General features: G+C 42.4%; 1 protein-coding gene across 1 annotated transcript; it reads left to right on the top strand.

The window, feature by feature from the left end:
• Positions 8,826 to 13,078, top strand: LOC110435896 (UDP-glucuronic acid decarboxylase 6). Its single transcript, XM_021461997.1, has 13 exons — positions 8,826 to 9,391; positions 9,529 to 9,636; positions 9,752 to 9,838; positions 10,482 to 10,569; positions 11,215 to 11,306; positions 11,402 to 11,466; positions 11,540 to 11,628; positions 11,736 to 11,813; positions 11,930 to 12,023; positions 12,106 to 12,172; positions 12,258 to 12,321; positions 12,479 to 12,519; positions 12,611 to 13,078. The coding sequence occupies exons 2-13, from the start codon at positions 9,541 to 9,543 to the stop codon at positions 12,800 to 12,802; spliced, it is 1,053 nt and encodes a 350-aa protein (XP_021317672.1). The 5' UTR covers positions 8,826 to 9,391; positions 9,529 to 9,540; the 3' UTR covers positions 12,803 to 13,078.

Here is a 15,279-nt window from a genome sequence, read left to right as displayed (position 1 = left end):
CGCACAGAGCGTCCGGTGAGTGTTTCCTACTGAGAAACACTCCCGCGACTTCTCCAAATTTCCCACCGGCGCAATAGAAAATATACACTTATTTTTCTCAAAAGCGCCGAATCCCGCCTCGCAAGCTCGGCGGGAGGGAGAGAGGAACCCACACCCCTCTCAATCCTAGGAACTCCACCTCCTTTGTAAAGTGTGCCAACACCAACAAGTGTACACCACCATGTGCAAGTGTGTTAGCATTTTCACAAACATTTTCCCAAAGGAGTTAGCCTCTCAGACTTGCCACGCCACTCGATCCTAACACGTATGCAAAGTTAGATCGCTCTAGTGGCACTAGATGACCGATATGCAAACAAGTTTGCCCCTCTTGATAGTACGGCCATCTATCCTAAATCCGGTCATAAACTTCTCTACACACCTATGACCGGTGAAATGGAAATGCCCTAGGTTATACCTTTGCCTTGCGCTTTCCATTCCATCTCCTCCAATGTTGATGCAACACATGCACTAACCAATCACCAAATGATATGATCCACTTCATATCATCACGTGACCGTATTGGTTCATCGATCTTGACCTCACTTGCTCTTTACTGTTGCCTCGGTCCATCAGCGCCAAGTCTTGCTCAAGCTTCACCGTCACACGTGGTCCCTCGCTTCAAAGCCTCCGACTTGCCATTCACTCTTGCAACCGGTCCATCAAGCCAAGCCTCATCTTGATCTTCTCCACCTTGGTCTCATGACTCCATGTCATGTCTCATATGCAATGAGCTCCTCCATCATCACATCATCACCTGTGGACTAATCTCCTGTGTATCTCACATAAACACTATTAGTCCACCTAAGTTGTCACTCAATTACCAAAACCAAACTAGGACCTTTCAATTGGGATAGATGGTTGAGGCTTGAATCTTGCATTTTTGATGGACATCACCATATGTATTGGAATGACATTTCTTGTATTGCTCTTGAGATACCACATAGTATCTTTGACCTTGATACCATTTGGTGGGGCACTCCCCCTATGTCATAGCTTGGGTCATTCACTTGTCAATCTTGTTGGTGAGGGAACTTGTTTCGCTTGATGATCACTTAAAGTTGAGGATCACTTGTGGAACCACCTTCTTGTATGATAGATACCATATGTATGAATGTGATATTTTGAAATATCTTGTCCGATACCATATGGGTTTCTTCTACCAATTAAGGTCTTCTAGTATGGAACCACTTGTTTGTTATCTTGAACATTTGCTATCTTGAGTACCAATTGTAGGATACCAATTGAGGAAACATTTGAGTTTAGATATCCATTTGCATTGTTGTCTTGTTCTTGTACTCCAATCATCATGAGCTTCTAACTGTTGACTTGAACTAAGTTGATTTGCTAAAGCTTCCAAGTCCGGTTTGAACTAATGACAAGCTTTTTCACACCTCACATTAAGGGTTATCTTGCCAATGTTGTACTTGTCACTTGTTAACAATCCAAAATAGATCAAGTACTTGGGTTCACTAGCTCATGAACAAACTCATACACATACCACTAGATCAATTAATCATTCAAGCATTAGTGGTAGGTTATGAATTGAAAACTTTTCATTTGTTATGCATGATCCTATTAAGCATGTACTATATGCACTAACCGCATACTAGTAAGGGATGAAATGATCATGCACATTACAATGATACCTTTGCTATCTTGGAGTAGAGGATAGTCAATAAGATTCCAATTTAGCTCCAAATAGCAATGTGAAGTCCAATTGATAAGCTTGGTGAAGACCAATTATAAATGCCAATTGATAGATTAAATCTTCACCCATATGAATTTAGAACCACTTATGGTCAAGTGCACTTTCATGTTGTGGTTGGCTTGCTTCTTCTTTTGACCATTGCTTGCATGAGAGAACTATTAAGAATATTACTTGAACATCATGACTAGCTCTCTTTTGGGTGTTGCTTGCTCTCTTGACCAATCCTTTTGATTGCTTCAACTAAGCATCTCAAATGTCCTTTAGATCACCACTTCCATGTTAGCCTTCCAAGCACCACACTTGGTTTACCCACTCCTCGGGCGGCAAGCCCCTCACATAGGGAGAAGTGACCTCTCTCTAAAGAACCATTCTTGATACTCACTCGAATTGCTTTAATTGATTGATTCAAGTGATGGACTTAATATGATGAGTAACCATGAATCCTTCTTTAAGTCCTTTTTTTTCTACTTGTTTAAGTCCTTTTCTTTCTACCAAATGATTTCCAATAGTTACTTAGAACTTAAACTTCATTTTCATCTTGAGTTTGATCTTGATCTTCAATTTGAGTACTAAAATGTGTACACCAAGTACATTCCACAATCAAATGACCTTGTACTCATTACATGTCATGCTTCTAGATCAATTCAAAACCAAACTTAGGTGCCTCAAACACTTATAATCATATTTCCAACTTGAGGACCTTTCAATTCAAGTGACTCTAGATCAATCCAATATTTGTCACTTTTCTACCAGATTATGTATCTTTTAAAGAAATATCCATATCTCCCAATGTACAGATCTAAATACCATGAAATTTGGTGGAGATGTGCTTCACTAATCTATCTAGCAGCTGTAAAAATTTGAGATTCATTTGATTTCTAGATTGCTACCAGATTTCAATTCTTCCACCACTGCTACATGCTGAAATCTGCTGCACTATAGGTGATAAGATCCACTCCAAAACTGAAGTATCCCTTATCCAATTCTCATGAAATTTCCACAGAATCTTCTATCATAAATGTACAGCATGCACACAAAATTTCAAGCCATTCCAAATAGATTTGATCACTCAAACTCCGACTTGATCACTGCTAGCTCAGTTTTTCAAAAATAGACAGATTTCAAGCAATTGAGCTATGCTTGTTCAAATTGAATCAAACTCGAAATCAACTTGATTGAATGCATTCACAAGACATATATCAATTCAATCCACTCAGTAAAAGTAATCTCATGAACTTATCCAACTCAAATCAATCCAAACTTGATTACTAAGCATTTAATCCATTCAATCATCTTATAGCAAGCAACATTGCATATATATCCAATTCAATCAACTCATATGCACCCAAATTAATGTGATCAACAAGGATATACCTTGGTTAGCTCATGATCATCTAATTTGCAAGCTTCAACTCATGTCATTGCAAGCCATCAAATAATCCAATAAATCACCACAACTTGAATGTGACACTTGTATGTTGTAGCATATTTGGACTTCACTTATTTGACTTGGCATTGGGATAAGATAGGCACTAAGCTTCAATACTTGACTCAATCATATGATGAATAATATAAGATTAATTGAATCAAGCCTCCAATGCCGATGGTACCTACATACATTCATCCACTTTTTGATGGTACCCAAACTAGTTTGGGTCCTCTCAAGTTAGGAGCAACATACTTAGGCGATGCCTTAGTATGAATAGCGGGATGTTTTGCAATAGCCACCATAGAGGTACCATTACCATCCTTTCTAAGCATATTATGGTTATTAGTTGAAATATGCTTAGAACTATTACCTAGGGGACATGAATGAGCCATGTGTCCCCTTTCCCGGCATAAGTAGCAACTTCTTTTGGATTGAGCCTTTTCTTCCTTGCTCATGTGTTGCTTCTCATTGCCTTGCCTCTTGAGGGTTGCTTGAGCCTTCTTCTCAAGCTTGGTAGGACACTTTGAGGCAAAGTGTCCATCATTCTTGCACTCAAAGCATTAAAGGACTCAACGCCGAAGTTAGAGGCTCGGCGTTAAAGGACTCAACACCGAGCTTTTGGGCCATCCGCCTACGTGGGCCGTGCGGGCTGCCTCTCTAAAATGGACGAAACCTCGACGTCATCTGATTAAACGCCGAACTTTGAGTCCAGGCGTACCTAGACTTAGCGCCGACGTCTGTGGGCCATGGTGCATGACAACCGGAGTCGTCGGTGACGTGGCACAACTTCGGCGTCAACTGACGGCGCGCCCAACTGCCTACCGTCGGCGTCATGTCCTAACACGCCGAAATATGGTCTATTAAGAGAAAATGTTTCGCGAGGAGTTTATTTGTAAAAAAAGTTCTAAAAAGGACCAAAATGCAAAAATTTCACAGCTTTTGCATGGCTTAGACAAATCTTTTGTCCTTTGGATTGGAGCAGCCGTTGCACGTTTTTACAATTCACAGATGAAAGTTCCCTGTATTTCGATTTAATTTCCTATGAGTCAGAAGAAAGAGAGATTTACACAGCTGGTTAATTTGGAGCACCAGGTTTCTTTTGTTCTATTTTTGCATTCGAGTTAAATTGTCTCTGTGAAATTCGTAGTCACCTAGATGGTTGTACTACTGTAATGTCTAATACACAGGTTGCAAGTTGCTCGAGTGAACCAACACATGTCCATATGGTGATGTGGATGGTAGCTACTAGCTAGTAGTGACAAGTTACCTAAACCAATCGCAAGTTCAACTGTGCAGAGGATGGAAAATCTGGCAGAGTGAAGGCCGAAAAAGGAAGAAGAGGAGCAGACGCATTGCATGCATGGTCCACCAATCCCCAAGGGCCTAGGTGGAGTGCTGGTCTTAAGTTGTGTGGAGTTCCACTCATCCACCGGCCAGAAGGCACGACGGGGAGCTCATCCAGAAGAGCTGAAGACTCAAAAAAAAAGAGACCTGAAGATGTCAGGATATTTCTACCATTACTTATCTGACTTAGGGCTTGTTTTGTTTACCCAAAAATCAAAAACTTTTCAAGATTCTCTATCACATCGAATCTTGTGGTACATGCATGAAGCAGTAAATATAGATAAAAACAAAAAATAATTACACAGTTTTTCTGTAAATCGCAAGACGAATCTTTTAAACCTAGTTACTCCATAATTAGATAATATTTGTCAAATAAAAATAAAAATACTACAGTATCAAAATCCAAAAAATTTTCACATCTAAACAATGCTTTAGCCAAACGAACAAGATGCCCTCCGGTCCTCCACAGTCCACAGTCCTGCACTTGGGCCTCGATTCCTTTTTCTGCGGTCCATTTTACCGGCTGGCCATATATGAGGCCCAAGAGAAGCCCATCAAGGAATCAACAGGCTCCGTTAAAAAAAACAAGATGTAGTTTTGTTCCTCCAAAAAGAAAAAACTGTGTCGTGACTCGGAAGTCAAACATAGAACACTACCCTAGGCCGGTTCTGTAGCGTATAGCTCCAGCTTCTCCAATTTGGCAGAACCGCACGAGCTAACGCTCACCCACCTAAATTTTTTTCATCCATCCCATCGAATCTTTAAACACATGCATAAAACATTAAATGTAAATAAAAAATAAACTAATTACATAGTTTGGTTGAAAATCACGAGACGAATCTTTTAAGCCTAGTTAGTCTATAATTAGCCTTAAGTGCTATAGTAACACACATGTGCTAATGATAGATTAATTATACTTAATAGATTTGTCTTTCAGTTCCCAAATGAGCTATGTAATTTGTTTTTTTATTAGTTTTTAAAAACTCAACCCAACATTCTTCCGACATATTCGATGTGACACAAAAAAAAAATTTCATCTCCAATCTAAACAGCCCCGCCGCGCCCCCTAGTGCCAAGCTAACCAACCGATCAAGCGACTAACGGAACACCGAGCAGTATATACTTTTTTTTCTGAAGAATATCCTACTCCTAGTTAAGAAGCTTAGTTCAGCGGTAATTTGCAAAATGACATACTGCCTCCATCGTGTTACATTATGTAAACTGACACAAAAATACAAAAGGCATATATATACCTTTTTTACTATTTTCTAATTAAATATCATTTTTAAGAGAATTGGACACTATCATTAATGTGATCGATGGAGATTGTTAACAAATGACATGTGAATATATAATACCTACTTAAATTATGCTACTATAATTAGTGTTTTTCTAATCGTTAAATATTAAACAGTCCGTCACCTACCTGTTGTTTAGTCATTATTTAGACTAAACAGGCTAAACGGTCAATCAAACGGGCTAAAAGGTTGATTAAACGGAAACAACTTACCACTATGTAACGTTTACACGGCTACATAGCCATTTAGGCAAACAGTGACTATAATACAAAACTATCTCATCCCTTAAAACTCCTTAGATTTCAGTATAATTTTAAATGACTAAATATACTATATTATTGGACGGAGATAGTGCATGACTACAACCATTTGATATAGCCCCAAGTTCTATATGTTGGTTTTAGATTTTTATACACTAAATTAAAAAGTTTAAATATTTATATTTACTTCGAACTCATGCAAATGTACTCGACGTGGCTCTAGCTTCAGACTAAAGATTTTTCTAGAGTTAAACGTGTATTGATGCAAATGTACTCGACGTGTATTCATCTTTAATCTGAAGCTAAACTGGTATAGTCGTCGGCACGTCCGAACAGCGTCGCCACGAATTTGAACTACTGTATTGGCGTATTGCTGGTGTGCCGAAAGGAACCAAGTTCCGCGGACGCTGAACTGGTGCGTGGTAGTACATATCGTCGACCGTTACCTAACAGCTGAATACTTTTTAGTCCTTGTCCACGTGGGTGTTGCCAGCTACGCGCGACCGGCTGTCCGGTTCCACCGACGGCGGCCGATCGAGCCGAGAGCGAGCAGGACACGGCCGACAATCGATGATCGGAACACAACGCAACCAAGGCTTCCGAAAACATTTTGATGCGATCGCGATGAGTTGATGCGTTGCGGGCACTGCGGTGGACCAGGTAGTACAAGCGCAGCAAGCAGGGCCGAGCTCTCGCCTCTGGCTCTGGGTATTTTATCACTAGTGACAGCAGTATGACCTCGGGACCTCCCCAGGTCAAGCTCCGCGAGTCGGGCCTTGTTTAGTAAAAAAAAAAAACAAAAAGTTTTCAAGATTTTCCGTCACATCGAATCTTGTGACACATATATGAAGCATTAAATATAGACGAAAGTAAAAACTAATTACACAGTTGAGCTGGAAATCGCGAGACGAATCTTTTGATCCTAGTTAGTCCATAATTGGATAATATTTGTCACAAACAAACGAAAATACGACAGTACCAAAATCCGAAATCTTTTCGGAACTAAACACTTCTAAAATTTTTTCCAAAATAGAAATAGTAGTTATTTCGTTTGTATTTGACAAATATTATCCAATTATAGACTAACTAGACTCAAAAGATTCATTTCGTCAATTCCGACCAAACTGTGCAATTAGTTTTTATTTTCATTTATATTTAATACTCCATGCATACGTCTAAAGATTCGATTTGACGGAGAATCTGAAAAATTTTGCAAAATTTTTGGGAAACTAAACAAGGCCTCGGTGAAACACATGCATAGGAGTCGGGAGATCTCGTGTCTGAAGCAAAGAATATCTCGATGCACTTTCAAGAATCGAAGCTCATAAATCCTTGACTGTTTTCTTTCCCATATACTACGTACGGGGTATGACTTTTCATTTTAAGAATCCGCTGAGGTGAGTTGACTATAGCATTAACCACTGGTGTTCAACACTCTGCGCAACAAGAGGCTCTGATGGAGAAACGAGCGAATTAATCCTCTTCTGCATCAGAACCTACATAAGATCGATTATTGACATTTAGCTAAATCATGCAAGTAGTATGGGCAATATAGCAGTAATGCATCGCCAAATTAAACACAGGTGACGCATCACAATTCATAAGTGAAGGACGAAACGCTACTCATCACCTATTCCTAAAGTCCTAACCCAGAAACTGGAATCGCGACGGCCAGCACATGTTGTTGCAACTGACGCCGCAAAAAAGTGGTCGAGGCAGAGCACGGCTATAGACTGCAATTCACCATCCAAATCAATTGCAATGTAATCACGCGATCCTATATATATTTTTTTCATATATCACGCGCCCCATGCTATCAAGTTACATTCATCACTCTCCGTAACCACCCACTACTAATGCTAGCTCGGAAAAAGCTACATGGCCTTTTATCGGTGGTTTAGGTTGGACTGTCTGATTGCGATGTGAATTCAGTGCAATAATTTGAGACCTCCCAGGGAATGTTTGGCACAGCTCAACTTCACTAGTAAAGCTGTTTTTTTAGAAAATAGCTTCGTGAGTGACTTTCTAGATGAAGCTGAGCTGTTTTAGAGAAAGTGTTTGACAAAATAGCTTCACCAACTACTTTATGCATAGTTGAGAGAGAGAAATGAGGGAGAAGCTGCAATAAGCTACTTTTTTCCAGCTTCATCCAACTTATGTCTTTGTGAGAGGAGTGGAAAAACAGCTTCACCCATGAAGCTGTTTTGAAAATAAGTGTTTGGCAAAAAAAACAGCTCACAACAGCTCATGAAGCTGTTGTGAGCTGTACCAAACAGAGCCTTAATCTCATGTGGTTCACTAATCTAACCTATCCGGGCCCACCGCACAGCCAATCGCGGCCGCCCAGGTCACCTATCTACGGGCTACGGCTCATGATGCTCTCATGCGCCGGAGTATGTCGCAAGCAACGAGTCGCCACCACGTCTGCAGCACGGAGCCAGCCACCGCACCCTCCCCTGCTCCGTACCCGACAGCACGTACCGGGTCCGCCCCCGCCCAACAGCGCATCGGCTCGGTCGGAACAATCCGGCGCGCGGGCCGGCGACCGCGCGCCAGAACCAGAAGCCCCCGCGGCCGCGCTCGTGAACCTCATATGGACCCGCCGTCGTCCCACGGAAGTCAATGCCTCGAGGCCCCACCTGCCAGCCACCCGATCCCCACCCCCCGCCTCGGCCGATCGCCGAGCACTCCATAGTCCGCGCACCTAACGCTTGCCTAATCGCGGTAGTAAACAAAGATCGCGCGGTGACGGTGGCGGTGTGCGGGAGCGGGACGGGGCGTCCAGGTCCGGACGCGCTGCGCTGTCGCCATCGATCGCACGCGGCACTCGTTGGAATCTCGCGCGCGGGGGCACCGGCACCAGCACCTTTGCTTCCATTAGAAGCGCAAATGTCTGCTCCTTGCTCCGCCTCGTCGCGCCACCCCCCCTGCACGGATTATTACTGGTTTCTTATTGGCAACCAGATCGAAAAAGGGGAGGAATTAATTTGTGGAGTCGGGTGGTGGTGAGATCTGATTTAGATTGGTTGATTAGCCCGGTTGGTAGCGGTATTAGGCTAGCAGCAGCAGTCGGTGGTGGTGTGGTGGTGCAAGAGAGCAAGGCCCTGACCGACTGCCTCTTGCCTGCCTGCCGGCACTGCATCTGCTGGATCTCTGTTCGGGTGCGGGTGTGTGTGAAGCGCGGGCTCTATAAATACGACTCAGATCTGGAGGCACCTCCTCCTCGTCCGCCCCAGTCTAATCCGATTCAAACCGCCCGTTCCTCGTGTCCGTGCCAAGCAAGCCGAGACCAATCCCCAGAGCCAGCTGCTCGGTGAGCGCCGCGCCCTCTTCTTCGCCTCCTCACGCTTCTCGTTGCTTGCTGCAATCGCGCGATCGTCTGACCTCGTCTCGTTCCGGTGTGTGATACTATCTCTGACGTGTGATCTGGTTTGGATCTGGTCGGACCAGGTGCTCCACGCGATGGCGCAGAAGGAGACCAATGGCAGCAACGGCGAGCACATCTCCACCCGCCCGCCGCCCACCCCCTCGCCCCTCCGCTTCTCCAAGTTCTTCCAGGTGAGAGCGCGATCTCATCTCGACGCTGGATCTCTGTCTCACTCGCCGCGAGGTCTGGGTCCTGTTGGCGTGGTCCGGATCCTGATTATCGGTGCCAATTTGCTGTTTGATCCAGGCTAACCTGCGGATCCTCGTCACCGGTGGGGCGGGCTTCATCGGCTCGCACCTCGTAGACAAGCTCATGGAGAACGAGAAGCACGAGGTACGTGCGCCCCGGACGAGATCCCGTATCATTGCGTTGCTTGTTTTGCGGGATCGGGCTGTTGGGCCAAATCCATTTTGATGGTGGCCGTCTAGATCTCATCTGAGTGATAACACCAGGAACTGAGTGGGTCCAGATCCACGTGAAAGGGACGTGAGTTGGAGATAATTGTGCCAGATCTCCGTGGAGTCACATTTTGCATCATGTGCGCAGTTGCTGTGTACAACTTTAGCTGGAAGCTTTGCTTCAGTGTTGGGTACTTCTGTGGATCTGGTTGCTAATGTGAGAGATCACTGAACTCAGTGAGATCCAGCGGGACTGCTTGCATTACTCTGTAGAGCTTAATATAAGCTATGGCACTGCTATAGTCCTGAATGTTTGTTTCGTGGATCTGATTGGGAATTTGAGAAATCACAGAGATCTAGTGCCAATGCTTTAGAGATCTTGTTTACTGGTACTTCATTTTCAGCTTCCTGACATAGTTTCAGGTAATCATGAGGAGTGCCATTGGGCTAATTACTGTAGAGTTGTTTCATTCTACACTTGGTTTGAGGGGGTTGTGCAACCATTGGATTCTAGGGTCCTTGCTTTGGGTCTTGTCTTGCAGATATTTTGGATCTTGACTTCGCTCCTTTACGTTCAGGTCATTGTTGCTGATAACCTTTTCACTGGTTCAAAAGACAACCTGAAGAAGTGGATCGGCCACCCAAGATTTGAGTTCATCCGTCATGGTAAATAACTAGTTAGCTATGCATGCTTAAGATATTTTAAGTCTTGTCTTTTAGAGGATCCTGAAAGTATCCTGGATAGTCAATGACAAATAAACTGCTATTTGTTTGTTTATGTTGTCTCTGTGTTTGTCCTAACAAGTCCTATGTTGTTTGTTCAATGCCGTTAATAGTTTATAAATTATTATTGAAGCCCTAGTTGTTGACTAGTATACTCTCTCACTTGGTATCTGTATTTATTTTCGTCTTTTTGAAAGCAATTGAATCATGGTTAGTCAATGCAATTTAAGTACCAAATTTATTGTATCATATAGTCAATGCATGTCCTGAGTTGTCTCTTGAGCGAATTTTATTTCTTCTGCTCTTAGTTGTCCATTTACTGTTGATTTGTAACTTACTGTTGGCAACTCATATTTGGAGTGCAAGCATGCCATTCAAGTTAATTTCTGACACTGGTGGTGTAACTTCATTGCTGATCATTAAAATGTAGTGATGGAACAGATCATGCACTCAAATTAATAGTTTTGTGTCCTCATGGGAAAGCCGTCTAACAAATCACTCTTCTCAGTTGTTCCTTTTTTAATTAGTATATATGTGCTTCCTCATGAGTTAGGCACTTATTCTGTAAATTCTTTCTATCTGTTTTAGATGTCACCCAGCCGCTTCTTGTGGAGGTTGACCAAATCTACCACCTTGCTTGCCCTGCTTCACCAATCTTCTACAAGCACAATCCTGTTAAGGTATGCTAGTTCTCTGCTCTGTAAGAGGCGGTATATTGTTTCATAGTTTTTAACTGAAATTTCCTGATATTGGTGTTCGTAATTGTCTGAAACAGACCATCAAGACCAATGTCATTGGTACCCTCAACATGCTGGGACTTGCAAAGAGAGTTGGAGCTAGGTCAGTGTTCATCATGCCATTGATTCGTGCCTCATGTGAAAAACAAAATTACAGAATTTACTTTGAATTGCAGGATTTTGTTGACATCCACCTCTGAAGTTTATGGTGATCCGCTTGAGCATCCTCAAACCGAGGCATACTGGGGCAATGTTAACCCAATTGGTAAATTTGTTCATCTGACAATTTAAATATATTTGCTTTGTTCTTCATAAATTATCTTTCAAGTTCTCTTACGGTTTTTATTTAACTTTTTTTTTTCTCTCTATCAGGTGTCAGGAGCTGTTATGATGAGGGTAAGCGTGTAGCAGAGACGCTGATGTTCGACTATCACAGGCAGCATGGCATTGGTAATACTTCATCTTGCACTTAAACTTCAATATTAGCCCATAGCCCTCTTGGTTAGTATGTGATAAATCTGGGCTTATGATTTGTCCTTAACAATATTTATCATCTATGGCTGTAGAAATCCGAATTGCCAGGATTTTCAACACCTATGGGCCTAGGATGAACATTGATGATGGCCGTGTTGTTAGCAACTTCATTGCTCAGGCTGTGCGGTAATGCTTGTTGTATTTCTTTTATTTTCTTCCCAGCTACTGCTAGATAGTTTTGGCAGCTAATCTTTTCACAATCTTGTAGTGGTGAACCCCTGACTGTCCAGAGGCCCGGAACACAGACTAGGAGCTTCTGCTATGTTGCCGATATGGTTTGTCTAACACTGCATTCTCAATTGGTTTGCTGTTGGTCAGAACCCTATCAGTGCATTATATCAACTATACCATTCATTGCAGGTTGATGGTCTTATTAAGCTGATGAATGGAAACAACACTGGGCCGATTAACTTGGGGAACCCAGGTAAAATCCATCTGTCTTTTGCCTAAAAAAATCCATCCGTATTTTCACTTTTGTTGCTACACAGTGAGCTGCTCCATCTGTGTTATCGTATAAACATTCCTGTGGTAACCAAGTTGGGTCCCATCTTTCTGCTAAATGGTTGTAACTCGTGCCGCAGGTGAATTCACCATGCTGGAACTTGCTGAGAATGTGAAGGAGGTAAGTTGGATTCTATATAATTGCAATGCTTTCTTCTTCCAGAGCTTGGTAAATCTTGACTGGTAACTGACGTGCCTACTTACCTTTGCAGTTGATCAACCCAGATGTAACAGTGACGATGACCGAGAACACTCCTGATGATCCCCGCCAGAGGAAGCCTGACATCACAAAGGCAAAGGAAGTTCTGGGGTGGGAGCCCAAGATCGTCCTGAAGGACGGCTTGGTGCTCATGGAGGATGATTTCCGGGAGCGCCTGGCCGTGCCCAAGAAAACCAAGGCCTAAACTGCCCTGCGGTTGGCAAAGAATATCCACGGGGGAGCATACTCATAGTTGGGTTCGTCATTATTCGTGGTCACATTTCATTACGGAATTTGAGTTCCAATAAACGGAATATACCTTTGTCGTTCACCTTGAAGGATTGTATTATTAGAATTTTCATACAGGGCTGGCAGTTTGAGTCTCTGCCTACGCAGATCTTGTGGTACTTGTGTTTGTAGCCTTATATGTACTCCCTGAGTCGATTATAGCAATGTTGATGCCATTTTGAGCTTTTTGGTCTTTCCTTTTTGCTGCCTGAGACTCAGCGCCACCATGGCTGCGCTGCACAACGCACCAGTGTACTGTAGCCTTGAGTGACACGTTTGCACTTGTTGTCCATCTCGCGTGGAATGGTAGCCTCGTAGTCTGTCAGTGTATCCTGAGAAACTAGTAGAGCAAGCGTTTGGCCTGGTACGGTTCAAACTGATTGGAGAAAAGCAGCAAAGTGAAGGGCCTGCTAAGGTCCAGACAGCGGAGAAAGGCCCAGATAGCGGAGAAAAGCAGCGAAGGACAAAAGCTACAAGGTACATGTACGTATGTAGGGTGGGTAGGATGGACTACCGTTGTGAAACCTTATGTCTCAACTACTCCTGACCTACATGGACTACCATTTTTAGGTCTTATTGAGATCCTAATTTTTTTTTAATTTAGCTACTATATCACTTTCATTTGTATTTGACAATTATTCTCTAATCATGAACTAACTAGGCTCAAAAGATTCGTCTCATAAATTACAAACAAATTGTGTAATTAGTTTTTTCATCTATATTTAATGCTCCATACAAGATTCGATGTGATTTGGAATCTTGAAAATTTTTAGAAACTAAACCATGCCTTAGTCCCGAGTAAAATGTTTTTGGTTATTGTAGCACTTTTGTTTGTATTAGAAATTATTGTCCAACCATGAACTAACTAGGCTCAAAAGATTTGTCTTGCAAATTACATACAAATTGTGTAACTAATTATTTTTTATCTATATTTAATGCTCCTTGCATATGTCTTAAGATTCGATATGGTGAGGAATCTTGAAAAAATTTTGTATTTTGGGTGTAACTAAATAAGGCCTGAGGCTAAGGGGGGTGTTTGGTTGGAGTGTTAAAGTTTAATAGATAGTTTTTTTGTCTTATTTGATAATTAGTATCCAATTATGGACTAAATAAGTTCAAAAGATCTATCTTGGAAATTATTTTCTAGCTATATTTTTAGTTTAGTAAATAGTTTATATTTAATATTTTATATATGTGTTTAAATATTCGATATGATAGACGGTGGAGTGTACTCCCTCCGTCCCAAAAAGAGTGACGTTTTTTACTTCGTGTTTGACCGTTCGTTTTATTCAAAAATTTTATGTAAATTATAAAATAAATAAATCATTAGTAAAGTATCTCTAGTGGTAAAATACGTCTTAACAAAATAAATAATATTTATGTAAAAATTTTGAATAAGACGGATGATCAAACAAGATATCTAAAATTCTAAAACGACGCTCTTTTTGGGATGGAGGGAGTTTCTGCGTGAAACAAAGAAAGCCTAACAAATCTGTTCGCTTGCGTTGGTGGTGCACCGGTTCTCTAATGGACTGCCATGGCAAGGTGTCGTTGTCTGTCTGAAATTCAGTAAACTGGAGTACTACCAGACTCCCAATCTGGTTTCGGCGCTTTTCCAACAAGAAGAGTCATGGCTCGGCGCTTTTCCAACATCTGATGCCGAGTCCCAATCTAGGGCGGGCCGTTCGTTTCCGGGGTATTGAGGAATTCTTCCGGACCAGATTCACTATTCAATTTTTCACATTCGAAATATACCGTGTGTTTGGTTGGAGAGCGGGGCGAGCCGGGTTGGAGCGAACCCGTTCCCGTGGCTGTTTGGTTGGAGGATGGGAGGGTTGGATTGACTTCAGAGTGGAATATTCCTCTCAGATGCGGGTTGGACTCGTCCGTCAAAATCTGGCGGATGGAGCCGCTCCAGCTGGGTTGATGTTCACCAAACACTGAATTCCTTCAACCAAACACTGAACGGAGCCGCTCCGTCTCCAACATGGGCGGCGCCAGGGGTCTAGGTGAATTTCATGCTGATTGAAGATATCAAAATTTCATTGGTCGAAGAAGCTCAAGATGGCGCGTTACTTCACAATACATGGTGCTCGGAGACTAGCTGTGGGGGTATAAACCCCTATACTCTTACGGCTAGACTTGGGCCAGGAGACTTGGCCCATTACGAGACAAGCTCAAAGTTTGATCCGACAGCTTGGAGTTTCGCGCAAGGGAACAAGCCGTGAAGATCAAGCAGGATTCTAATCGGTTAGAATAGGAATTGATATCGAACTATCTATGACAATTGTAACCGACTAGGATTAGTTTTCAGATCTGTAACCTTGCCCTCCGGACTATATAAGGAGGGGCAAGGGACCCCCCTAGGATAGATCAGATTCTCTCAACACAATC

This window comes from Sorghum bicolor, chromosome 1, assembly GCF_000003195.3.
Source record: "Sorghum bicolor cultivar BTx623 chromosome 1, Sorghum_bicolor_NCBIv3, whole genome shotgun sequence".
NCBI classification, from domain to species: domain Eukaryota; kingdom Viridiplantae; phylum Streptophyta; class Magnoliopsida; order Poales; family Poaceae; genus Sorghum; species Sorghum bicolor.
Note: the sequence above shows the minus strand (reverse complement) of the source record. Positions and strands in the feature narration are given on the sequence as shown.

Coding starts and splice junctions, on each gene's coding strand:
- LOC110435896 (XM_021461997.1), top strand. CDS start 9,541: ATGGCGCAGAAGGAGACCAATGGCAGCAACGGCGAGCACATCTCCACC. Junction 9,839..10,481: donor TGGAGAACGAGAAGCACGAG/GTACGTGCGCCC, acceptor CTTTACGTTCAG/GTCATTGTTGCTGATAACCT. Junction 11,307..11,401: donor ACAAGCACAATCCTGTTAAG/GTATGCTAGTTC, acceptor TGTCTGAAACAG/ACCATCAAGACCAATGTCAT.